Source organism: Ahaetulla prasina, chromosome 5 (genome assembly GCF_028640845.1).
Source record: "Ahaetulla prasina isolate Xishuangbanna chromosome 5, ASM2864084v1, whole genome shotgun sequence".
In the NCBI taxonomy this organism is placed as follows: Eukaryota; Metazoa; Chordata; class Lepidosauria; order Squamata; family Colubridae; genus Ahaetulla; species Ahaetulla prasina.
In genome coordinates this window covers 95422047-95449391 of record NC_080543.1, presented here as the reverse complement: position 1 = coordinate 95449391, position 27345 = coordinate 95422047, and the positions used below count along the sequence as shown (strand labels likewise).

Below are 27345 nucleotides of genomic sequence, written 5' to 3'. Positions count from 1 at the left end.
AGCTGAGTTTACAGACTATAGTAATAAAGATTTGTTTTAACTTGTTGAATAAATTAAAATAGGTAACCAATTTCAACATTATTTTCTTTGCATTGCAGACTTCAATACTATTTCCTCTATATTCATATCTAATGATAGTAATCCCAATAAATAGATTAGTATTTTATTTATCTTAACTGAACTTGTATAGAGCACCAACATAATTTGCACAATAAGTACCGTAAGTATGTGATAGATTCACTTCTTCAAAGAGTTTATCCTTTGGATCTGAATAGAAAACAATGTTGAACAGAAGTAGGGACAGTGCTGTGTACATAGCTTACTTCTGTTGAACATTGTTTTCTATTCACATCCAAAGGGTAAACTCTGGCACCCAGCTGAACAGAAATCCCTGGAAAATTACAGTGAATGTTTCTGCTTCCACAGTGAAATTACTTGGCAAATCCATAGCTCTGTTATATGACCCCTCTGAGAGTGTGAAAGGGTACTGGTTTCTTTTTTAAAATGAACATCCTACTGCTTTTTTAGCATTAAAGGCTGCACTTGGAAGTTGTTAGGACAGAAGGATAGTTTTGACTATTATTCACATAAATATAAACTTCCGTCAGTTGATGCTTATGCTGATCTGTACATGGGAGTTACTCACATTCAGTGAATTATAATGCTTTCATATATGGAATCTCTGGGTGGCAGCTCTTTTGCTTATTTTGTGGCATTCCTTCACACAATACTGTGTTTCTTACACAGCTTCTGCTGCTGCTCTGTACTGTGTGATTGCTCTCTACAAAAATCTTGCCTGTGTGTGTATTAAAGTACTTGCTCTCACATTAGCTGCTACAAAATGTTGAAAGTCAAATAAAGACACTAATGAAAAAAAAACATATTAAGGTAAGTTATGTAAGAGAGAAAAATGCAACTGGAATCAATTTAAGACAAATTTCAGAATTAAAGGAGGCATTTTGCCCATTTTCTGAATAAGTTTAAAAATGTGAAACAAGCATTTCTTTACAGTAACATAATTTTTCATGAAACAAACAAATAAATTAAAAAGTAGCATTCAGCAAGATTTGCTTTCCCCAGAAACTGGCTTTGTATCAGAAAAATGAAAGAATAAGTGGGATGCTAGAAGATGCTATTATAAATTATTCAAAGCTAGAAGCAGATTTGCTGAAGATGCTATTATCAATTATTAAAATTTATAGAGACTTGTCTGAGATAATTGCTGTTTTAGCTTCATTTTTAAAGTAAATAAGGTGATAACATTAATTATTTTACCAAGTTTATGGAGAGGGGGGTAGCTTCAGTTCAATTGTATCCAATTCTTGGAGACTGCCTGAACAAATCCCTGCAATTTTTGGACCACAATTTTACAAAAGTGGTTTGCCATTGTCTCATTCCTAAAGCTGAGAAAAACGGACCTGCTAAGATCACCCAATTGGCTTCATGCCCAAGACAGGAGTAGGACTCATGGTCTCTCAGTTTCTAGCCTGATGCCTTAACCCAGTGGTCCCCAACCTTTCCAGCTCCATGGTGATGATGATGGTGGGGAATGGGGATGGTTTTGTGCATCTGTCTGCCATTTAAGACAATGGAGCTTCACACATTTGCGTGCTTGCCTGCTGCTTCAGCGGACCGGTATTGGGCCATGGACCAGAGGTTGGGGACCCCCGCCTTAACCAATACACCAAACTTGCTCTGACTTTGCCGTACAAGTTAGCAAAATCTCTACTCCATTGCAAATCTCTATCCACAAGTAACAATCTTGTTCCCTATTGCTGCCCCAAACTAGCTATTCATAGTTATTTCCCTAAACATCAGTCAACTTAACTTCTCAAAAAAAGAAAAATCAAATGAAGAAATTTAAAAGCACGTTTCCCATATGAACAATTTAACTTTAGGAGATGTTGCAGATTTATTTCATTCAGACCATTATAAGCCTGTCCTTATTGCTAATACATAGGGTAGCAAGGATGCTAAATGACACCTGACCACAGAGAAATGAACTTAAAACTTCATCATATTTGGGGTATAAGTGAGGAATATAGTCTTCCTTAGGTTTAATTAATCTTAAATTTGACAAAGCATGATTAAAAGGGTTGTAGGATAGCATTTTTCATGAATCTGAAATGGAGTCACATAAAATAAGGCCACAACTATCATTTCAGACACAACTATAATTTCAATTGAAATTATAGGAAGGTAGATCCTGCCTGAATCCAATTCCTGAGCAGTTTGATAATGAAATCAATTATCTTATTCACAACATACAACAAAGATGAGGAGTGTGTCTGGAATGTCTTCACATGGATTCACGGATTGAGATTTAGAGCAGGGTTTTGAACCTTAGCTGAGTTCAAAATGCAAAGCAGAGTTGGATCCAAATAGCATTTGGGAAGAAGACCATCGAACATCAGAGGACTGGAAGGTACAGTGGAATTTGGGGAAAACATCCCAGGTGAAGACAATGGTAATCATATTTGTAATACAGTCATGAACATGTGTTCAGATAATTGCTACATAGATATGTAGTCAATGGGAGTTTTTACCTGAATGAAGGGTTGGGCTTTTGATCAAGTCATTTTTAATAACTTCTTGAAAGTCTCCAATATTCCCTTTCTGGAGAAGATTTTTGCAGAAGGCAATGAGACATCAACTCATAAGCTCTAGATAAATTAGTTCTTTTTTACCTCCTCAATTTATGACCTCTTCTATTCACATGTTTCTTCCTTTCCCTTTTCTTCTTTCTGTAATTTCAAATCTTTTTTCCCTTCTGTTCTTTTCTACCTTTTCTTGTTTAAGCAGATTTGCTGAAGATGCTATTATAAATTATTCAAAGTTAGAAGCAGATTTGCTGAAGATGCTATTATCAATTATTAAAATTTATAGAGACTTGTCTGAGATAATTGCTGTTTTAGCTTCATTTTTAAAGTAAATAAGGTGATAACATTAATTATTTTACCAAGTTTATGGAGAGGGGGGTAGCTTCAGTTCAATTGTATCCAATTCTTGGAGACTGCCTGAACAAGTCCCTGCAATTTTTGGACCACAATTTTACAAAAGTGGTTTGCCATTGTCTCATTCCTAAAGCTGAGAAAAACGGACCTGCTAAGATCACCCAATTGGCTTCATGCCCAAGACAGGAGTAGGACTCATGGTCTCTCAGTTTCTAGCCTGATGCCTTAACCCAGTGGTCCCCAAACTTTCCAGCTCCATGGTGATGATGATGGTGGGGAATGGGGATGGTTTTGTGCATCTGTCTGCCATTTAAGACAATGGAGCTTCACACATTTGCGTGCTTGCCTGCTGCTTCAGCGGACCGGTATTGGGCCATGGACCAGAGGTTGGGGACCCCCGCCTTAACCAATACACCAAACTTGCTCTGACTTTGCCGTACAAGTTAGCAAAATCTCTACTCCATTGCAAATCTCTATCCACAAGTAACAATCTTGTTCCCTATTGCTGCCCCAAACTAGCTATTCATAGTTATTTCCCTAAACGTCAGTCAACTTAACTTCTCAAAAAAAGAAAAATCAAATGAAGAAATTTAAAAGCACGTTTCCCATATGAACAATTTAATTTTAGGAGATGTTGCAGATTTATTTCATTCAGACCATTATAAGCCTGTCCTTATTGCTAATACATAGGGTAGCAAGGATGCTAAATGACACCTGACCACAGAGAAATGAACTTAAAACTTCATCATATTTGGGGTATAAGTGAGGAATATAGTCTTCCTTAGGTTTAATTAATCTTAAATTTGACAAAGCATGATTAAAAGGGTTGTAGGATAGCATTTTTCATGAATCTGAAATGGAGTCACATAAAATAAGGCCACAACTATCATTTCAGACACAACTATAATTTCAATTGAAATTATAGGAAGGTAGATCCTGCCTGAATCCAATTCCTGAGCAGTTTGATAATGAAATCAATTATCTTATTCACAACATACAACAAAGATGAGGAGTGTGTCTGGAATGTCTTCACATGGATTCACGGATTGAGATTTAGAGCAGGGTTTTGAACCTTAGCTGAGTTCAAAATGCAAAGCAGAGTTGGATCCTAATAGCATTTGGGAAGAAGACCATTGAACATCTGAGGACTGGAAGGTACAGTGGAATTTGGGGAAAACATCCCAGGTGAAGACAATGGTAATCATATTTGTAATACAGTCATGAAGATGTGTTCAGATAATTGCTACATAGATATGTAGTCAATGGGAGTTTTTACCTGAATGAAGGGTTGGGCTTTTGATCAAGTCATTTTTAATAACTTCTTGAAAGTCTCCAATATTCCCTTTCTGGAGAAGATTTTTGCAGAAGGCAATGAGACATCAACTCATAAGCTCTAGATAAATTAGTTCTTTTTTACCTCCTCAATTTATGACCTCTTCTATTCACATGTTTCTTCCTTTCCCTTTTCTTCTTTCTGTAATTTCAAAATCTTTTTTCCCTTCTGTTCTTTTCTACCTTTTCTTGTTTCTCTTCCAAATAAAGGAGCAATAGGCAGATATGAAATATCTCTTTAGACTTGCAAACTAAAAAATTAGGGGAAAACTCTTTAACTGCTTAACCACAATTATAATCAATCTTTTGGAGAAAGAACACTGTGTAGCAATATACAGGCACTGAAAAAAGCAACAGGTATCCGGAATTGTCAGATTCACTAATCTGGAAATTCATCCTAGACACTTTATGACTGGTGATTCAATAGGAAATGCCAAAACTGTACATGTGCTTGAGGTAGTTTCCTCATTGTTTCTTTTCATGGATCACCAAAAAGGTGTTCAGATATGATTTCTGTCATAAAGATAATTGACAGTTGTGTTCAAAAAGGATGTGTCACTGAGAGAAATACACTTGTTCCTATTTGTAACTGGATTCCCACATTATTCTAACCCATCAATCATACTTAAGTTTCCACAAGGCACTAAGCCTCAATCAAGTCTTACAGACTACATGAATATTTATGCTGTTTTCTTAGTAACGGTACAGAACTGGTTTGCCATTGCTTCCCTCCAGGTTGGGCTTTTATTTTTTAATTTTTCAATCTAGCCTATAGCTCTGGGATGTTTCAATTGTCTTCCATCTAACTAAGAACTTAGTTTTTTGGAGATCAGTGGTCCACCTGATGCCAATATCTGTTAGTTCTTTACCTTTACCTGTGGAACAATGAAGGTGACATCATTTTTAATTTTAGCCCTGGTCAATAATGCCTCCTACTCCTAGAGTGAAATTCTCAGTTTTCTTCAGCGTGACAATTCAAGCAGTATCTTATCCTTTCAGAGAGCAAAGTGTGTGTATGTGTGTGAATTTCTCTGTGTTTCTAGAAACTTTAGTGCTTTACCCAGAGAAATGATGGTATATTTTCAAATACAAAGTAATCTCATAGTAGTCACTCCCAACGATATACAAAGAACAAATACTTTACAGTTAAATGAATAAATTATCATTGCTACAATTTGATTAAGTAAGTACCAGCTGAGTATGAGTGTTGTCAGACAATTTAGTCAAATAAATTGCCTTGGTTAGTGAGGGCAACAAAATACTTCACATTATTTTGCATTAATACATTTATTCTGCCATTAAGCATGCACAAAGAGAAATTATGAGAGATTAAATGTTAATGAAATATAAGAAGCTTAAAATCTATACAAAAATATACAAAATAGAATAACCTGTGAAAATCACCTATAGCCGTGATGGTGAACCTATGGCATGTGTCGTGTGCCCGAAGTGGCACGCAGAGCTATGTTACCCAGCATGCGCGGCCTCACCTGTTGCTCTTTCGGGTTTCTGTCACGCATACCCTGGGAAGTAAATGCATTACTATACATTCAGATGCTCAACTAAGAGAAATATACAAGAGAGTGGATGACTTATTTCTATGCACTTGCTTAAATGTTATTTAAATATATTGGTTTCTAAAGGATCCCTTTTTCCAGTTTAAACTTACTTCCTGCATTAAGGTCAGTCTCTTCTCCAAAAAGATTATGCCTGAAATAAAAATGTGCTATTATTTCACAGTACACCATCTTGGTAACTCATTCTCTAGTCTAGGAGGTTATTTTAATCTACTTTTGATTACATGGCTGTTGATTGCAGGCAACTATCCTATTATTTATTCAGAAGTGGCTGAACCAAGAAGCTAAGCAAGGAGAAGCATAGAGTCTCTGGGCTGTAGGTAAGCCTGGAAAGTCAAAAAATAATTCTGGGAGAAGCCTTTAGGAATCTACTCCATGGTTCAATAAAGCAAATTATAGACTGTAGACATACTGTATGTCCATGAAGTCACCAGGTGATTCAAAGATGTAATCCTTTTCTATGTGTTTGTAATAAATTATGTTTACATTCTTGCATCATTCTCTTATTGCTTTAGTGTAGTTTGTGGGCATTGTACAATTTTCTATTTGCATTTTAATTCTATATAACTCATTCAGAATATCTTAGTGGTTAAACAGCAACAGACTCATACATGATGAACACATGCCAAGAAATAATGGACTGTGAAAAGGATGAGTTGGAAATACTCATAGCCATGAATTGATCAAACAAGTTGAATAGTTCATTCCTAGCAAGAAACAATTACTTTTTCTAATAAAATCTAGCTATTATTGGTCTCCAATCTCTTATTTTCATATATAAATTAATATATACATCAACTTTGATTCTCAGATCCTGCAATTTCCAGCTTTGTGAATTCAAAGCCTGGTTGAAGCAGAGATAATTTGATGTCTTAGATAGTTTGATCTTTGCCCTCTGAAATGACAATATCCTTGGTGATGAGAAAAGCTTTTATATTTGTTATTCCAATTTAAAAGAGAGGGGGAAAATGCTTTTTTAGTTTAAGGCTGGTAAACACCTCAGTCTTAACATGGTACTTTTGCTGATAGTAGTACATTCATGAAACAGCATTCTCTCCAGTAATTTTTGCAATGGCCAAATAGTGGAAATTTCAGAAAAACAATGCTGAAATGATGATCTATGTCAAGTTTCCACCAAGTGCAGCTGGATAAAAAATTTGGTTGATGACCAATGTGACATACCCTGAATGTTATGGAACATGCTCACACTTACATTAGTTTTCAGTACCAGAATTTTGTTTTGCTGGGCCCTGTCCAACAAAATAAAATTTAATGTATAAAGAACTAAGGTTTTAAACTTAGGCAGAAAAAAACAAATGTACAAATACAGTGTAGGTGAAACCTGGCTCAAAAGCAGTAATTGGAGAAGGATCTTGGAATCCTAATGGACAATCACTTAAATATTAGCCAGGAGTGTACACTCCTTGGTTACATAAACACAGGGATAGAGTCAAGATCATGTGAAGTGTTAGTATCACTATATAAAACCTTAGTAAAACCACATCTGGAATACTGCACGCAGTTTTAATCATCACATTATAAAAAAGATGTTGAAACTGTGGAAAGAGTGCAGAGAAGAGCAACTAAGACAATTAAGGGCCTGGAGACTAAAACATATGAAAAACGGTTTGAGGAATTGGGTATGGTTAGTCTGGAGAAAAGGAGGACTAGGGTGATATGATAGCTGTCAAGGTTCCAGAAAAACCTCTTCTGCATAAAAAAAACTCAGAAGCCATTGTCTTTCAGAGTTCTTTACTAGCATGAGGAAACTGGCACACGATGAGTGAAATTCCAAAACTGAACTTCCGGATTCTTTTCCCAGTTATACAAACCCCAAGAGTCCCACCCCCCTAACCCCTTTGCTGGTCACATGGTCCCACGTTCTCCCAGTTCATTCGAATATCTTCTCGCCACTCCTCCTGCAGATGTGAACACCATCCGACCTTGACCGCTTGAAGAATGTTACCATACCCCTCAACCCCCCTTCTTCCCCTCAGGGGAAAAATGTGGCAGCGTCTGGAACCCTAAAGTCTAGTATGGTTTCCAGGCCTGACAATAGCAGTGTTCCAATATTTGAGGGGCTGCCACAAAGAACAGGGAATCAACCTATTTTCCAAAGCACCTGAAGGCAAGACAAGAAACAATGGATGGAAACTAATCAAGGAGAGAGGCAACCTAGAACTAAAGAGAAATCTCCTAATAGAACAATTGAGTAGCAAAATGGCTTGTCTTCAGAAATTTTGGGTACTTCATCCCTGAAGGCTTTTAAGAAGAGACTGGATAGCCACTTTTTTAAAATGGTACAGGAACTGAGCAGGGGGTTGAACTAGAAGACCTTCAAGGACTCTATCAACTCTGTTATTCTGTATTCTATATTTTTGTCCATCACACAAAAATCTACCTGCATTTTTCCCCTTCCATCTTAGCAGCCCAGTTTAGAAGGAAGAACGGACATTCCTGTTAAACCACTAGGAGTCTGATAATCTTGATAGTTGACTGTAATGCTCAGTGGATCCATTTATTTTTGATCAAACCCCCCCCAATATAATATGGACAATTAGTATATGAAAATGTCGTAGGTTTGTGGCAGTGCTTTGTCACTCTGTGAGTTGAAAGATTTTAATTGCATTCTCCCCATGACACATTTTGTTAGGCCTAATGGGAGAATGATTCAAAGGCAGGATTCACATAGCACAGTAAACTAGAACAGAATACACTCTGGCTTACCTTGCTATAGAATCCACAACACTGTGGTTTGGATTGGACAGTGCAGGGAGAGGTAATTTATAGCCCCAAGGCTTGAATTGTCTTTTTTGATACCTCTTTGATCATAATGACACAAAACTAATGACCCATCTTCCTGATGGGTCAGCAGATGAAAATTAGAGGATAAATAAATCTACTCCCAAACCGAGTATCACCAACCGGTATCATGCAGTCCCATCTACTTTGCAGACTATGTGCTCCTTACTAAAATGTTATGTGCAGTCCTTGGTCACCAAAACCTTGCCCATACTAAGTGCATTTCCTTTTTCTTTATGCAGTAACTTACAAGTTACTTGTGGGGGAGTGAGAACAAATACTTTAAGCCCTCTCCTCCAAAATTTCTACTGATTAGACTGAACACTAATCAGCTCTAGCCTGGCTAATTAGAAAGTTCTGAACCTTCCCACCAAAGACCTTGCTTTGGGGCAGCTCTAGGAAAAATCAAAAGAAAAGACCTTGGATCTTCATGCAGGTTCCTACTTAACTCTACTTGCTCTTCTTTTCTGCTTAAATACTGCCATAGTATTTACAAGACTATGACTGTGCTGCCCAGTCGAGTAAAATCTGTTATTGTTGGGTCTTGTCAATAAAGAAGAATAAAGCAAATTTCTGTGCTAGAATGACAAAAGTATGAACTAATTTTCCCCACTTCTGCCATTATATATAAAAAATACTATATAAGGAAAGTCTTGGGGTGGGGGGAGGAAAGAATGCCATCTTTCCAGACTTCTCAACATGAAGTCAGTTTACCAGATGTTTTAATGGACACTGTGGTGTTATCTCCTCAGAAGAGAAAGTTGTGATGAAGTATATGAAGTCAATCACTGCTCAATCCAATGAATTTAAATTCATGAATTTAATGAATTTAAAAATGTACTAATTCAGAAAGGTCTGAATTTTTTTAAAAATATGTAAAGTAGCATAACAGGAATGAAATACTGGTACTCCAAAACAGTAAACAAACAAGAAGATGGTAGGATATAAGTTTACTTCTTTTTCAGGCTGAAATTATTAAGGTAATTTTTTTTTAGTAACCACTCACACTTGGATAACATAATATGGACCAGCCTTTCTCAACTCCATCAGAAGTCACTTTAGGTTCTCTGCTTGCAGTATTGGAACCACGTGTCAGCTGTTGGTCTGCTACCAAATGCTAGCTGAAGATATAATCACTTTTATGCAGGCTCCCTGAGTCATGAAAATTATTTCAAGGGTTCTTCCAGGATAAAAAGGTTGAGAAACTGACTTTTAGCGATCATGCATATTCAGGTTGTACCACAGTTGTATGTGCTACTAGAAAATCAGCATCATTGGGACATTCCAGAAGTCATATCTGAAATAACAGCCCTGATTACCAATGACTGTACTTGCCTTAAAGAAATGATCACAACCACAACTTCTTTTATATACTTGGTGTTTGAGTTAGAAGCCTATACTTTTCTCAGTAAAAAATGTCTTAAACACTGAAGAAGTATTATACTGACTGGATGCTACGCAAAATAAAGAAGATTCACTGAATGTACTGTTGTTTTGTTTATTACATTAAACAATTTAGTCATTATTTTCAAGGTTCATAGTTAAGGAAACAATATTATTACAGCTGAAATTGAGTTTTTTTCTGTTAGGCAATGCACTTTCCCTAACTAGAGCATTTCATATATCTTGAAATTCAAACTCCCATAATCCCCAGCTATCAAAACTATTTAAGTATTTCATGAAAGGCTACTACTTTGAGACTGCAATCCTATACTCACTTGCCTATAATTAAAACTAATTAAATTTAATTAGATTTACTTCTAATTGGGCATGTGTAAGCTTGTGCTACAGATCAAAGTGTATAAAGCAAGGTTACCAATTCTCTTAGCACAGTTTTTTTGCCTCTAAAATGTGCACGACAGACAAAGGTTCCACTAAATAGCCTGGGTGCAGAAGTTACCTTTTAAGTGGAAATTCACCTTCTTTATTGGAGAGGAATAATTCTATTTAAACACTATGGAACAGGGAATGAATTCATTCTCTCTTTACCTCAAGCGATGTGAAAAAAGTCCGATCATTACATTATTTAAAGCATTGCATGCACAAATATTCTGATTGAGGATGTCTGGTCCAAGCTTCATTAAAACAATCACAACCAAGAAATGTAACAATTTTAAAAAGCAGATGGCATACTTCTTTGGTCTTCACAGAGGTCCCGAGAAGGAGGTTAAACTGGAGGAAAATGGTTAGTTCACTGAGGATGATAATCCTGATTAATCATAGTGTTATTAGGTATTAATTAGATTTGCATTATGGATTTTGACAAGGAACCCCAATGCAGTTTTCCTATACCTGGAGTGATTAGCAAGTCCCAGTTGACCAATTCTACCATACAGTCTGGTTATTAAAATAAGCAACAGAACTTTTTTATTTCTGTTGATGTTCAACATTTATTTCATGGAATAACAATTACAAATATGGTCTTGAATGTTTCTATAAAGGCTTTAATATAAACACAATAGAATGCAATGTGAGAAATCTCCAAAACAAATGCCTTGCTTTGCATACCATGATGTGCCTAATTTTATATCATCAAGTTGTAGAACATTCTGTTCTTGCTTTTAAAATGATATGCTAAGTAAATATTTCATGCCTGAGTATAATACACCTTTCCTTCCTCTGTGCGGGATGCATCAATCTAAACTTTTGTCATGTTGAGGCTAGTGTTTGAATACTTCAGTCTGTAAATATATGAGGAAAGAGAGAGAATGTAGTTGCTAAGCCTGAAACAAATACCACGTTGCACACATTTGAACTCTACAAGGGTATTTGTTTCCTCAGTTATTTGTTAAGCTAGTACAATAGCAGAAAATATTCCTTTCTTTTCCTTTGGAAAGCACCCAACTAGTTTGATATGCTTCATACTGCTCATACCCTGAGCCTGTGGAACTCTCTTCCACCAGAGCTGAGAACTGCTCTCCCAATCCTTAATATACTTCCAAGAAGAGTATTAAAATTTGATTTTGCTTATTGACTTGAGGCCCTGAAAGGGTTGGCTTGGAGCCCTGGAGATGGGTTGATAGGTAAAAAGATCTCATCCCTGTATGGTTTGTCTCTTGGTTCTTGGTTTATTGCATTTTAAAAATAAATAAATATTTCCATAGTTTTAAATTTTAAACGGCTTTTCTATTTATCTTTTTATGATTGGCAAGCTGCCCAGAGTCACCTTATGGGTGGCATATAAATTTAATAATTAAATGAATATCATGCTTGGAAAAACCATCCCACAACTGCTGATCTTCAGATGTGTCCATTATGAACTGTAGGCAGGAGAAATAATTTTCTAATCTCTGGGCAGGCAGGAAGAAGGCCATTTTGTAATAGTAAAAAGCCCAAATGTGCTCATCACCCTAGAAACTGGAGATGCTATTCCAATCTGTATCATTTTATTTCCTCTGAAATAAATCTACTGTTATATTTATCTATTAACCAATTTGGGGGGCTCCTGCTGGAGGTTTTTACCACCTGCTAGTGGATTTACCCTTATGAAAAAAAATAGTGGTGGTTATTTGCAGATGTAATGTGATGTAATTCATTTGATGCCATATCAATCCTAAAATAATCCTAATCCTAGCAGGGGTTAAAGACCCCCAACAGGAGCCCCTCCTCCAAACTGGATTAACAGCAGGGCAGAAATATAATGGGTTTGTGGCATTGCACTGCTAGAGTATGCAGTACATTCCTCTCTGGATTTGAGAAAAGTTTCCATCAAATCTCTTTTGCTCCTGGTGATTCATGGACAACATCTATATTGCTTTCTTGGCAACAAAATGGAAATAGTTTTACTTTTGCCTTCTTAGCTTCCCAGTCTAGATTACAGCAGTGGTGTTTTTTAATTAGCATAGAAAGCCAGTCTGTACTGTAAATGTTTACTGAAAAGTCAACAGATGCATTCCTGCAAAACAGTAAACCAGGATTATTTAAACGATGGCTTGGTGAACAAGTCAGAGGAGTCTAGTTGACATAGCATACTAAGCCAAGACAAATGTGTTCAGACAATAACAAATTACATTATAGTTCAAGATTAGACATAAACAAGGTCAATAATTGAATCCAGATTTAGCCAAGATTTAGTTACTGAAATCAACTGGACTAATATACCCTATTTATTTCAATATATTTACCAGAAATATGAATAAGTCTGGATCCATTTCATTGTTTTCAGCTGAGCATCCTGCTACACTAAATACATGGACACAAGATTCCAGTCTACCTGCAGTTTTTACACTGATTAAATAAAGGAAGTGTGACTTTGTAAAACTTAAAATGAGAGGAGTGAATCAGGATTCAAGCCATTCATGTGGCTTCCATCTGTGTTGTATAACACATCACCCAAATTATAAAAACAAAAAGCCAGCCTGAATCTGCCCAATGGCCCATCTAGTTTATTACTGTCTTCTCAGAAATGGCCAAACAGACATATTTAAAAAACTCACAATGTGGTTGTGTTGTCTATAATTCTGAGGTAAGAAAACAACCATAAAGGCTAATAATCATTGATTCTTCCATGATATTGTCCATTTCCCCTTAAAGCGTTTAAATTGGCAGTCATTACCAGACTTAATGACTGCATCTGCTACAGTTGAACTATATAAAAACAAGTATTTTTTTTAATATGGTTCCACCCTAAGGATTTATAGCATGAGCCAGATATTGTTGAAGCAATAAAAAGTCTGTCTTCATTAATGACAGACATTAATGCTTTTGGCAGACTGCCCAGTTGTGAGATTCTGGCAGTGTACAATGAAGTAGAAAAGAACATACCAGCACATTAAAATATATTAATGCATGAGAACCATGAGTAATGACTTTAGTCAATTAGTTAAGGCCAAAGATATTGTATATTTTTGAGAAAGCCTTCTATTTAAGTGTTACAAGATATGCCTCCTCTGCTCCAGACGTTGCAATATTCTATTCTCCTAGTCAAGTTTTGCACCTTTTCCATCTTTATAATCTTTTTCAGGCAGGATGATCAAAAATTATACAGTGAAATCTTATTATAGGTTTATAATAAATCTAAGATTTATAATTGGCTTTCCCACCCAATTTCTTTCCTACTGAAGCTTTAGATTGTGTTGACATTTTTAATGAACTGTCTTCCAATAAATAAATTCCCTGGATTAATGTTTTTCAAACTTTTCAAACCTAAGATGTGTAGATAACTTCCAGCACAATGCTATTATGACCAATCCTTACATGCATTTTTCAGAATATAGTTTATTTTGATATTACAGTAGTTATTTCAGTTATAATATTTTGCTAAAAAGTTCTATTATGTGATAAAGAATACAAATACATCGTATTTAGGCAATTTAGGAAAGAAACCAAAACAAAATGAAGCCAAAAACAAAAAACCCCAATGCTTCTAATTTATTTACTGTTGTTAATAATACAGAAATAATAGAAATATTAATAGAAATAATATCCCCAAATTTCCCAGCTAGCATCTTAATGTTGTCATTAAAAATACTATTCTAGAAGATTTCTAGAGGATAGGAATGCAGTTGGTAGGATGGGCCAAAGGTGCTTTTTCAGGAGGCAACTGGACTTTCTTGTTTTTTCCTTTGAAAACATTTTGCTTCTCATCCAAGAAGCTTCTTCAGCTCTGACAGGATAGTAGGGAATGGAAGGATTTATTGTATATTCCTTGCAGACAGTTGGTAATGTGCATCCTTTCAGAGCAGGGGTGTCAAACTCAGGGCCCGCGGGCCGGTTGCGTAACATGCTGGCCCCGCCCCACCTGGTTTAGCAAAGGGGAAAAAAGTCCCGATACGTCATGTGATACTGCCATGACGCAGCAAATTTGACACCCCTGTTTTAGATGGTCCTTGAAGCACTTGAGGACACAGATAAACCTCCGCTTCAAGGATCCTCTACAAGGATGCAGATTACCAGCTGTCTGCAAGGAATTTATTGTAAATACTTCCATTTCCCACTATCCTGTCAGAGTTGAAGAAGCTTCTTGGATGAGAAGCGAAATGTTTTCAAAAGAAAAAACAAGAAAATCTAGTTGCCTCCTGAAAAAGCATCTTTGGGACAACTATGACCTGGATCAGGGGTCTCCAACCTTGGCAACCTTAAGCCTGCTGGACTTCAACTCCCAGAATCCCCCAGCCAGCAAAGCTTAAAGTTGCCAAGGTTGGAAACCCCTGACCTGGATGACTGATAATCTCTACAGACCTTCCTATCCATCCAGGAAAACTTCCTTCTGCAGCCTGAATAATTAGAAATCTTTTTCTATTCCAGGAGAAAGTAGCAGATCTTTCCTTAGGTTTGCTCTCAGTTAAACAAAGTTTTATGGGTTGGACAACTTTTGCAGCACTTTCTCTGCATCCGAAAAGATCTAATTTGCACCTCGTCATATTACTGTCAACTAAGGTCTTATTTCCACTTTTCCACTGTCATCTCATGTCCATGAGTATTAAAGTCATTATTAGGTGCACCTATTTTAAGGTAAGATTTTCCTCCTTCATCTAGTACTATCCTGCTACAGCTTTAAATTGCGTAAATGTGTAGTGCTTTGTCACCCATTATCTCTGAGGTGAGATTAGATGACCTGTTGTGGCAGTGATTAGAGGGCTGGAGTATTGTGAGGCCAATTCCCCTCTAATCACTTGCCAGCTTCAATTGCAGTATTTTCTTCCCAGTACAGGATCTCTTCATTAGCGCTTGGTTTCCTGTTTCCCCCCCACCCCATCAATTAACTTCTCTACTTGCTTATTTTTGATGCCATCTTCATCCCTTCAACAAAGCAGAAGAAAGCTCTTCCCCAAATAATATATTATTTGGGGAAGAGGAGTAATAGAGTAGTGGTGTTCTGCTTTAACAATATTCTGTAATAAAGGCAGAGTATAAACATTTTTTTCTTTTAGTAGTATTCTAAATGTATTTTTACCATTCGATGCAACAATCACACTTTTTTTAAAATCATGGCAGCCTTCAGAAAACAAGAGTTTTTGAACTGGTTATTCTAACTTATTTGTCAGATTTCTTATATTTGTCGGTTTCAGTCATTTTCCTCTTCCTGAAGTAAGGCTTGCTAGTTACAGTAATTTCAGTTTTCACACTCCACGGAACTGAATACAGTTCAGTGTTATGGCGAATTCAGACTCACAACTCTCTAGAATAACTTTTGCCTTGTTGTTTTCTCTTTCTTTTTGTAATATGATTTTAAATTGGAGGATGCCCAGTTGGTACATAAAAAGAGGGACAGATAAACTAATCTAGAGAAAGATTAGAGCCCTGAATCAAACCTACCACATTTGTGCTGCCCTGCTCCATAGGCAGGTGTTTGCTCACTGGCTGTTGACATGGTGAAAGGGAATGTCAATAAAGCCAGAGGGGAAAGCAAAACACTTTGCTTATAATAGTTGGCACACTCAGAAATCAGGACAGTGCTATTCTGCAGTGACTTGGAACAGATACAAGAGAAGCAGGTTTTGAAACAGAGACAGCAAATTTCATGCCAGCATTATTTTATGCCTGCTAAAGTTTAGGTGGTTAGCTTTTACCTAATAATGGGGGCAAGCCCTAAGATCAACACAGGAAAGGTTCAAATGCAAGCCTCCATTTTTCTTCCTTAGCTTTCTTACCTCTTTTACCAACTTGCCTGGTGAAAAGTTAATATTTTTAATATTAAGCTAGCACACTCCTTGTATAAATCTGGCATTGCAATGTTATTCAAACACAGATTTTGGTGTTTTTCCGTCGTGAGAAGATTCTAGTATTTTTAATGGGACTAAGCTGTATTTTGCACTGAGATTTCTACTGTACAATAATTAACTGCCAAGCTGGCAAGATTTAATCTAATTTCTCATGGTTTCTATAATTATTTAGAGTCACCCTTTTGTCTCCAGGGTTGTTACTTATGGAGCAGAACAGCAACATAATTTAATATGAATAACTTCTTAGCAAGTAAGTTTTACTCAGTACATAAAGTTGCTCCTACAGAAAAAAGGCTTCTTGGAAAATAATTATGAAACATGCAGATAGGATAGCTGATTTACACAAATATAGTACAAATATTAATAACGGCATTTCTAGGTAGTTTCATTTTTTCTTGTTAATAGCAAGAAAATGTCTTGCTCCAACCAGAATTGCTCTGATTATTAGATCCTCTATGGAAAATCTACTTATAGCTTCCCACTTTTGTGAAGTAAGGGTCTTTGAGGACAAGGGACATTATTTGAAGAAGGACCTGTGGGGATCAGATTGGTCTTCCTGCCAAAGACTGAGCTGTTCCAGATAACGTTTTAGTTTACCTTGTCTCTCTTTTATTTTGTTGCTATTGATGATGATTTGGATCATCTCCTCACAATCTTCATTACAAGCTTTCAGGATAAGTTAGGCTGATAAATTGGGACTGGCTCAAAATCCCTTGGTGAGGTAGGTTCTGGGCAAACCAGACATTAATTGATCTTAGTTGCAATGCTATTAAATATTCAGAAGTTGTTTATAAAAAAAGCAGCCCTTCATTACTCCTGTTGAACGTTTTCTTTAATTCCAGCTTGTTTCCTTGTAACGAGAGCATCTTTAAATAATTATCTCCATCATTTGCAACTAAGGACAAGGACTTCTGAGGCCTGTGTGGGAAACTACCATCTGCGATTACCTCTGATTATTGCAGGCAATGTCCTTGCACTGTCATCCTGACACTATGAGCCACAAACTCTCTTTCCCAAATAAAGCAGGTCGCTAACAAGAAGAGACCTGCGACGACTAAACTCTATAGAAAAAGAAAAACGTTTGCTTTTTTTTAAATTAACAATTATTTTACAATCGAAACAGAGTCCAGGGAGTCGGAGCATAGTTAAAGAGTTTCCTCTTTAGAAGGAAAAGCATTACATAAATAGCAGTGAGATGCTTGAGATTAAGTCCCACAGCGAAAAAAAAAAAAAAGGCAAACTGCAAGAGTCGCGCTTAAATCCCAGCACCTTTATCCTTCGGAACTAGGCTCCGACCGCCTCTGCCAGCTGGCCCTGCCTTAGCAACCGCGCCGTCTCCAGCATCAACGAAAACGGGGCGGCTGCTTTAAGCAGGACGAATCGCTGCAACGCCCTGGAATTCGCCGCGTTTTCTCGTCACAATGGGATAGAAGCGGCCTGATAGCCCGAACCAGGTGAGGCCGCCCCCCACCCCCAGGAGAGAAGCGCAGGGGTGCTAGTAGCCTCCCTATTACCTTACACGGAGGATTCCCAGGATGGGTGGAAAGCTGGAGACCTGGTTGGCCGGGTAATGCCACCATTCGTTTCCAGTTAATGCATCTCAGGGACTAAGTTCCCCTCCTTTGATGACCAAGGAGCTTCGGGGTACGAATGTCAAGCAGCATCTTGATATATAGATAGTAAAAATTAATTGGAATATCCGCTTTTCTTAATTAGTTTTCGTAGGGGCCGCACGTTTTGATTTGTGGGGGGGGGGATTTTATTTATTATGGGGTAAATGCAAACATTCTGCATTGGAAGTTAGGGCAATACAAAAAATGTAGCTAAGGAATTTTAGTGGTAAAAAAATTGATAGTTCCGCCTGCTCTCCATTGCCTTCTCACCAATCCATGCAGCATGCCACAAAGAACAGGCCTGCCAAACCATGACTTGCAGGCAATACTTTCCCTCCTGTCTGGTTTCTGAAATGGCTGTAGGTAAACTGAACAATTTTTGCAAAATCTATCTTTTCTCAGCCTATTTCTACAGCTACCGGACCTTTGCTTCTAGGGGAGACTTTTTTTCACAACAGTCAGGGTCTTTGTATCCAAATTTGAAACTTTTGCTAGGCTTTATCCCCATGTTAATTTGTCTAGGCTTGCTTCTGAAAGATACTGCAGTTCCGTCAGGATTTTAAGGTGCTGATAACAGCAACAACAATAGCCTTTGGATCAGACATCTGAGAATCTTTCCTGTCTGTCTATCCATTTATTTATAAAATTTATTAGCTGCCCAGCTTACCATAAGGTAACTCGGGGTGGCTTACAGTTATTAAAATATATATCTACATTAAAACATAAATAAATTAAAACCAAAGACTAAAATCTAAGGACAACTGGAGACAGTGGGGCAGAATGTAAGGATCTGTTCTTACTTCATCAACCACCCCCCATTGTGCTGTTCTGCCATTGGGGCTACAGGCTAACTGGTAGAGTCAGGTCTTTAGGCCCATATGAAAAGACAGAAGGGTTGGGGCCAACTGACATGGGCATGTGCTGGCATGAGTGGGATGGGTCAAGCCAGTGGGGTGAGACGGTCCCACAAATAACCCAAGCCATGAAGGGCTTTAAAGGTGACCACCAACACCTTGAATTGCACCTGGAAGCAGACGGGTAACCAAAGCAGCCTGTGGAATAGTGGTGTTACAGGGGCCATTCTTGAGGCTCCCAAAGCTGCCTATACACCACACTCTGCACCAGCTGTAGCCTCCGAGTATAGCCTTAAGGGTCACAGACTCAACCAGATGTATGTACAAAGTTCAGCAGCATGGTAAAAAGTAGGTGGCCCTTTTCTACTGCCAACGTTCGTCATATATGAAGAAGGTAGAACAAGACTTGCACCCAGGACTACTTCAAGACATCTTACTATCTGAGCCAGAAGTTGATATTCCAGAAGACAAAGTTACACTGACAGCATATGCACCAAGACAAATTTCTTGTGTGTCCAATCACACATGGCCAATTAAGAAATCTATTCTATTCTATTCTATTCTATTCTATTCTATTCTATTCTATTCTATTCTATTCTATTCTATTCTATTCTATTCTAGCACCAGGGCTTAGGGACCATATTATTTCAGTGACCATATTTTCTTGAAAAATAAAAATAAAAGGACAAACCTGAAAAGGGAACAAAATCTGAAAGAGGCTCCGAAGGATAAACCAATTTAATTGTTTATGTTTATAACCTTGCTTCACAACAGAAAAATTAAAAGCAAAACTAAGAAAAAAACTTTACAGAAGCATTTAAAAAAAAAGTATCTAAAATCAATCAGAATACGTAAAATTATTCTTTAAAAGATAATTCAAATTTCCATATTTTTCACATGAATATGAAAGTATGCATTAGGTGGTATCATTAAAAATTAAAATGACCAAAATAAAGGACAATGGTGAACTTTTGAAAAATCCAAAGGACAGCTTTCTGAAACAAAGTCCTTTATAATAAAGAATACACTGCCACTATACTTCTAATGATGTATGAAGGGAAGTACACACAAATATTGTATTCTTTGTATTGGTTCAAAATCGGGGGCTTTAGTCCAGGGGTCTCCAATTTTGGCAACTTTAAGACTTGTGGACTTCAACTCCCAGAATTTGTCAGCTAGCAAAGCTGGCTGAGGAATTCTGGGAATTGGAGTCCAGAAGTCTTAAAGTTGCCAAGGTTGGAGACCCCTGCTTTAGTCTGTTTAATGTAAAAAAGGGTTGATCCTGGCTCAAACTTGCTGTTCAAATACATTCAGAACCTTTTTGTAAGAGAGAGAAAAGAAAGTTCCAATGTTTCTCTTACTTTCTGCCATTTGCAAATTGGTTTAGTGTGAAGATCGGGAAATGTGATTTGTTAAACAACTTCTGTGTTGAAATCTTAGTTTCTGATGATTCTCAAATAAGTTTTCCATGCTTAGATTTGTGCTTTCCCCTAAGAAATACAGGTGGTCCTCTACTTACGACCACAAATGAGCCCAAAATTTCTGTTGCCAAGTGAGACAATTGTTAAATGAATTTTACCCCATTTCATGACCTTTCTTGTCACAGTTGTTAAGTGAATCTTGCTTCCCCATTGACTTTGCTTGTCGGAAGGTTGCAATAGGTGATCACATGACCCTGAGACACTGTAATTGTCATAACTATTGCCAAGTTCCCAAATTTAGATTGTGTGACCAAGGGAATGCTGCAACAGTTGTAAGTGTGAAAAACAGTCAGAAGACACTTTTTTCATTGCCATTGTAACTTTGAAAGGTCACTAAACAAGCTATTGTAAATCGAGGACTACCTGTAGTCATAAATTCCATGTTTTAAGCATACTGATTTTGACATATTGCATTAAGCCGTGATTTGTTTAACAGGTGTGGGGAAAATATCCATCTGGTTCAGTTCCAAGTTGAGAGAAAGACACTGAAAACATGGAGGCTGATTGGAAAAAGGGTTTAATGATGAACAGAACCACCAAGCACATGGTTCTGGTGCAGCTGACAAAACGGAGTTGAGAGTGAAGGGTTTATATACCTTTACATTTGAGCTTCCTGTTCCTGTGCAAGAACATTTATTCTATTGGCTGTTGTAGGGGTTATGTAGGGGTCTATAGGTTGTTTGAGCTCCCAGGTTTGGTTGACGTTTGCTGGGGATGATGCAGTGAAGTGGCTTGTGTTCTGAAAGGGTGTTGGGTTATTCCTATTGTGGCTTTCGTCCTGTTTTGGCTCTTGGGTGAGGGTATTTGCTTATGAATAGAGGTATCTAAATACTTGTCTTCTTTCAATAAGCTCTTTATCGCTTAAGTGCTGACATCAGCTGTGGGCTATTAAGAAAGGTGGGGGTTGCTTTCTGCCTCTAAAAACATGTTTTTCCTTTTCTCATTTAGGGAAATATAATATTCTGCCTTTTTTAATATTCCTCAAAAATGTTCATTCTTCTATCAGGGGGGTTTCCCACACAGGGTTCATGGATTAACCACAATTGGCTAGATTCCCAGAAAATCATTAAACACAATCTATTTTAAGAGCAATGGAAATCTCAGTTCCTTAGAATCCTGTAATATCAGTATTCTAAATTATACTGAGGTCATCCATGGATAAGGAGGCTTTCCACTGCAGACAGTCATGCTCTGCTCTGCTCAATATTTACATGGCATGACAATAAAGGTTATCCTTATCAATAAACAGCCAAATCTGTTTTAATTCATTGCTTAAATCTGTTTCTTAGTATAAATTTCCCTCAGTGTGTGACCATTTGTTTAAATGACCATTTGTTCAAAGTTATGATGGTGCTAAAATGATTTACAACTGATCATTTACTTGTGCTAATTGTTGTTTGTACAGCATTGACTCAACATTTTTAATGATTCTAGTCAATTATGATTAGTTCTGTCTGTTCACATACAACAATAGCTTAGCTAGCATTGACTATTGATAAGAGATTAATTCTTGGACTAGTGCACGGCAGGCTAGCATTGCTGTTAACAGTATGCATTTCTCTGCTGGCAACTCAACCCCACATTGTGACAGTGGCTTGTTAACACAACTTTTCTGGGGATTTTGCCAAAAGCAAATTATTTGGTGTTACAGCCAAAGAGTAAATGTTTGCACATGCCCTTTATTGTACACATATATAGAGGATTTTTTTTGTGTATTAACTAGTCAATCCATCAACAGCTGTATTTTAAAAGGTTGTCAAGGTTACTGTTGGTGCTAGTGTTGATTATTGCACTGTTGTGATTTGGATCTATGACAGAAGCCATATAACTGAAAAAGCAGAATCGAAATAAAAAGGTTGGCAGACAGAGTGATTTAGGGATTAAAAATAGGAAGTAGAAAGCCAACAAGAGTTTCTGAATATCAATCAAAATGAATTTGATTTAGTAGCCACTTAGGCTACTAAAATGCTCAATTTAAATATGGCATTGGAAAAAATTTCTAGGTCTGGAATGATCTGGGATACATTTCTTCCCATCCACCTTTTAAAACAATATTACTTTATATCTGTCTGTGGTAGGCTTTGGGTTTCTGGTGAAGCCATAATCTAGGCTGAAGTGCCATCTCTGATAAGGAGCAGATAAGAACAGAAGAGCAAGTAAAGGATAATAATTTCTTCTGACTAAGGCACTTTAATCCCTGCCTGCAGACCTACCTTCTGATTTCCTGTGGTTGGATTTTCAAAATATACATCCTAAAATGTGGCTTACTAATTAGTGTTATGAAAACTCAGGGCCTTGGATTTAGCAAACTCAGTCAACCATGACAATTAAATGATTAGGAAATGATTTAGTTTACAAGGGGTTAGAATTTTGTTTGAATACAGATGTCTGAATGTTGAACCTCAAAGAAGTCTGTACTGGGTGCCTTGTCTGTGTTGTGGTGTGTGTGTGTGTGTGTGTATGTATGTATATATGCATGCATGTATGTATGTATGTACTGTATGTATGTATTCTATCTATCTATCTATCTATCTATCTATCTATCTATCTATCTATCTATCTATCTATCTATCTATCTATCTGTTGTGTGTGTGTATATATGTATGTATGTATATATGCATGTAAGTATATATGTACTGTATGTATGTATTCTGTCTGTCTGTCTGTCTGTCTATCTGTCTATCTATCTATCTATCTGTCTATCTGTCTATCTATCTATCTATCTATCTATCTATCTATCTATCTATCTATCTATCTATCTATCTATCTATCTATCTATCTATCTATATCTTATTTACCTACCTACCTACATACCTATTTCCTTTGTATTTTACACATTTCAAAAATCTAAGAAAGTTGTAAAAAACTTTTAGGAAATGTTATCAACAAGATGCACTGAACCATACAACCCCCCCCCACCAATATATATAAATTATTGTTTAGTTCATCTTGTTGATATCATTTCCTAAAAGTTTTTTTTACAACCTTTTTAGATTTCAGAAAAGTGTAAAATACAAAGAACGAGAAAAAAGGTTAAAATGGAAAAAAGGGAGGGAATCAGGGAAAAAGCAAAATTAGGGAGTGCAGACAGAAAGGGAAAAAAGGTATAATCTGTTAAAAGAAAACAATATTCGTACAGCTAATAAATGGCTGTAAAGAATAAGGCGGATGACCTTGAGGGAAATATGTGAACTCTGTTATCAAAGCAATAACATCAAAGGAAAAACAAATCTCATATTCACAACAAGAGAAAATCTGTAGAAGAGGCTCAGGCCAACTCCCTAATTCACATGAGGATAAGAAGGAGAAAGACATACCCCACAATCAAACTTGCAAGATTTTGTTATTACAAACAAATTTAGCAAAAGTATTTTTAGCCTTTCGGTAAAATTGATTCCTGAGATGATCTAACTGGTAGGTCTGACAATGGGGCTCTTCCCTGCAGACTTTTTCAAACTTTTTGTTCTGTTAATTTTTTCCCCAGAGTCACTAATCAAATAAAAGATTTTTTTTAGATTTTTTTTTAATTTTGTAGAAACAATCCTGGCAGTTGATGAATTCAATTTCTTATATCAATCTATCTGCAGTTGGAAATTTGGGCACCAAACCAATACTGAGATTAATCATAAATAATTGTTGGATGACTCTGTCACAGAAGTTCTGCCCTCCAGTCTATATCAATTGACCTCCAACCCTGTCAATACAATCTTGAAATAGTAACAAGTTTATAGTGTAATTTTAATGCTATATAGTGCTACCTGGGTTTTTTGTTCATGATCCATTCTTATATGAAATAGACTTAAAGGGAAATCTGTAACAATATGAAGAGTTCTCTGTGAAATTGCTATGATTTCAAATCCCAATTCATTCTCCCAGTTTTAAAAAGTTGTTGGAAAGAACCTCTTGTGTTTTGTTATAAGGTTTTATGTAATCTCAATCAGATTCCTTTTCAGGTAATTCTTCCTCCATGTAACCAACAATGATGCGGCAAATATAGGTAGTCCTCAACTTACAACAGTTCATTTAGTGACTGTTTAAAGTTATATCATTGAAAAAAGTGACTTATGACCATTTTTCACAACTATTTTTACAACTATTACAGCTTCCACATAGTCACATTATCAAAATTCAGATGTATGGCAACTGACTCATATTTATGATGGTTGCTGTGTCCCTGGGTCAAAGGAAATCAGGAATCCAGATTCACTTAATGACCATGTTACTATTTTAACAAGTGCAGTGGCTCTCTTAATAACTGTGGCAAGAAAGATCATAAAATGGGGCAAAATTCACTTAACAAATGTCTCAGCAATAGAAATTTTGGGCTCAATTGTCGTCATAAATAGAGGTCTACCTCTACTAGCTTATATTATATTAACTATTCATTATTTCATTAGGGCAGAATGCTTGGCATGCAAAAGGCACACAACTAACTTTCTGTATGCAAATTTGCATCTGAGATGCTTAAGATCACTGCCATCTACAATGAACTACCAGGATCTAACCTGGTCAGCGATTGGACTAGCATCTCTAATTGTTTATGTATTAAGTGTTTTTAAAGTGTCTCCCTAAACATTTACTGCCTCTGTGGGTAGTATGAGATTTTATTATTGTTTTATACCTTTCAAATCTGCAAACTATATAAGAGATTACCTATCCAACTGATTTGATCGTTCCTTTTCAAGCATATATATATTGCTAGATAAGCCTTTCCTAACTTAGTGCTTTCCAAATATGATGGATTTCAATTCCTATCATTCTCAAATAGGAAATACTGATTAAGGTATCTATGCTATCTGTAGGAGACAACCATTTGCTGCATTCGATAGGGTGGGCATGCATCTAGTCCTTTCCTTTGAAGATTATCAGCTGATGGGAACTGGAAGTGTGCCTTTTCTGTGGCAGTCCCTGCCCTACAGAAAACATTTTCCCTGAACTTCTACAGATCTCTCTACCCTCCTAACCTTCCATAAAGCACTGAAGACCTGACTCCCCCATCCCCAAGCTGGGATAAGATGAGGTGACTACACATCAAAAACTTGACCTGGCGACTTTTAATAGTTTTAATATGGTTTTTTTTTGTCATTTTAGTTGTTGAGTGGGAACCACCCAGAGTTTGTTATAAGAGAGATGGTAAAAAATAATAATAATTAAAATAAAATGATAAATTAAATTTAAATTAAATTAAATTAATAATGATTTATGTGAGTTGATGAAAGTTGACAGACTGGGGGACTTTCCAGAATTGTGAGCCCATGATAGGATAATTCTTAGTTTAGAAAACTGGCCTAGGCTATGAACTTTAAATTTAAGCAATTTAATATTGGTGCTATAGGCAGCCCAAACCGTTTAGCCTCCACAAGAAATGGAGCCTTCAAAACTAATTCTACCACCTTAAAATAGGGCCAAAAAGTCAGGCAATGTGATTAGCACAGAACAGCTATAATTCAAGTGTTTACCTTCTACTTAAACAATCTTGTGGCATTTTAAACACTATTAAAAATTCATTACAGCATAAGCTTTTATGGTCTGCAAAAGCAGATTATAATTTGTGAAAGATGATAGCATCATAAATTTGTTAGATTTGAGGGAAACTTTCCATTTATTGTTGGAAAAGTGTTTCAACTTATCGTTATAGAAATCGTTAAATGTATACTGATAAATACCCATCCTAGTTTAAGTTTGCTGAGACAGCCTTGAACGAATGCAACCAATATAATAATTTATATTTGTTTTTATTGCTGATTTAAGAGGAACGGAAGCACAAACAAACTCTGTCCTTTGAATGACTGGCAACATGAGTAATCAACTTGCTTGGAGTAAACGTGAGTATCTATTAAATACTTACTCCTGAAATTTCTAGTTTCTCTTGACAAGCTACAAAATAGCATTATATTGTAGTATCTTGCAGCAATGTTGCAGCAATTAGTTTTTCTTCAGGAGTGCATGTTTGGATATCCATGTAAATAACAAGTGATATTAATAACAGTATAATAGGACTGGGGTGAAATGCTGCCGGCTCCATCTGGCTTGCAGGAACCTGTAGTGCCGGCGGCGGGTAGTTCGGAGAAACATTAGCGCTGGCGGCGAGAGACTCCACCCCCCCAACCAGGACATCATCATGTCCCAGTTTTGACCATCTGCACATGCGCAGAGGGCTTTGCGCATGTGCAGATGATGGCGCGTGTGCAGATGACGGCACATCAGCAAACCGGTCAGAAAGATAAGTACATTTCACCCCTGAGTAGGACTATTTCTCTTCCTACTATAGCTGGAGTATGTCCTTGACAGAATTACTCATTCCATTCACTCCAACAGAGGACCAAAGAATTATCTTTGAGATTAAGCTTCTCACTAGTTGTTCCATCCTCCCTGCTCTGGTAAGCAGGTCACTTGCAGGAGTTGCCAGTTGATCTTGCTTTTCCTTTTCCTTTTCCTTTCTCTGATAGAGTGCCTTGGCCTCTGAAGACCCAGGAAGTCCTTTGCTCTTCCTGTAAATATTGGAAGAACTTTTAGTTGTTTAGGGCCATTGTTCTCAAGGCTTGACTTTTTGACTTTTTGAACAAATGGCTTTACCAGAAGGCAAAACAACCAATCATGAGGTCTATTCACCCAAAGGACTATCCTCAATGATTAGTTAGTTGGTTGATAGAAGACATTCCCTATACTGCTTTGCTAAAGTTGGTGAGATTTTCCTTAGTTTTATCAGAAGAGATAAGAGACCGAGAGCTCAGAACAAGACATTTTCCTCTCCCTTCTTAATCAAGGCATTCATTCTCCATCTGGATTTTACCAAAGGTAAGCGATGTAGTGCTTACCAAGCCCTTGCCAAGACAACTTGTCTACATAGTACCCCAGAAAGGTCTCCCCCAGTGGTGAAATCCCAATTTTTTTTACAACCGGTTCTGTGGATGTGGCTTGGTGGGTGTGGTGTGGCTTGGTGGGCGTGGCAGGAGAAGGATACTGCAAAATCTCCATTCCCTCCCCACTCTGGGGCCAACCAGAGGTGATATTTGCCAGTTCTCCAAACTCCTCAAAATTTCCACTACCAGTTCTCCAGAACCTGTC

At 37.0% G+C, this 27345-nt stretch overlaps 1 protein-coding gene across 1 annotated transcript in view; it reads left to right on the top strand.

Annotated features, from left to right (window-relative positions):
• Positions 1–27345, top strand: part of VWA3B (von Willebrand factor A domain containing 3B) — a 133556-nt gene that overhangs the window by 16852 nt on the left and 89359 nt on the right. The window contains exon 3 of the mRNA XM_058184758.1: positions 26029–26102. Coding sequence (XP_058040741.1) covers positions 26063–26102 — 40 coding nt within the window. The 5' untranslated portion in view covers positions 26029–26062. The remainder of the gene's footprint in view (positions 1–26028; positions 26103–27345) is intronic.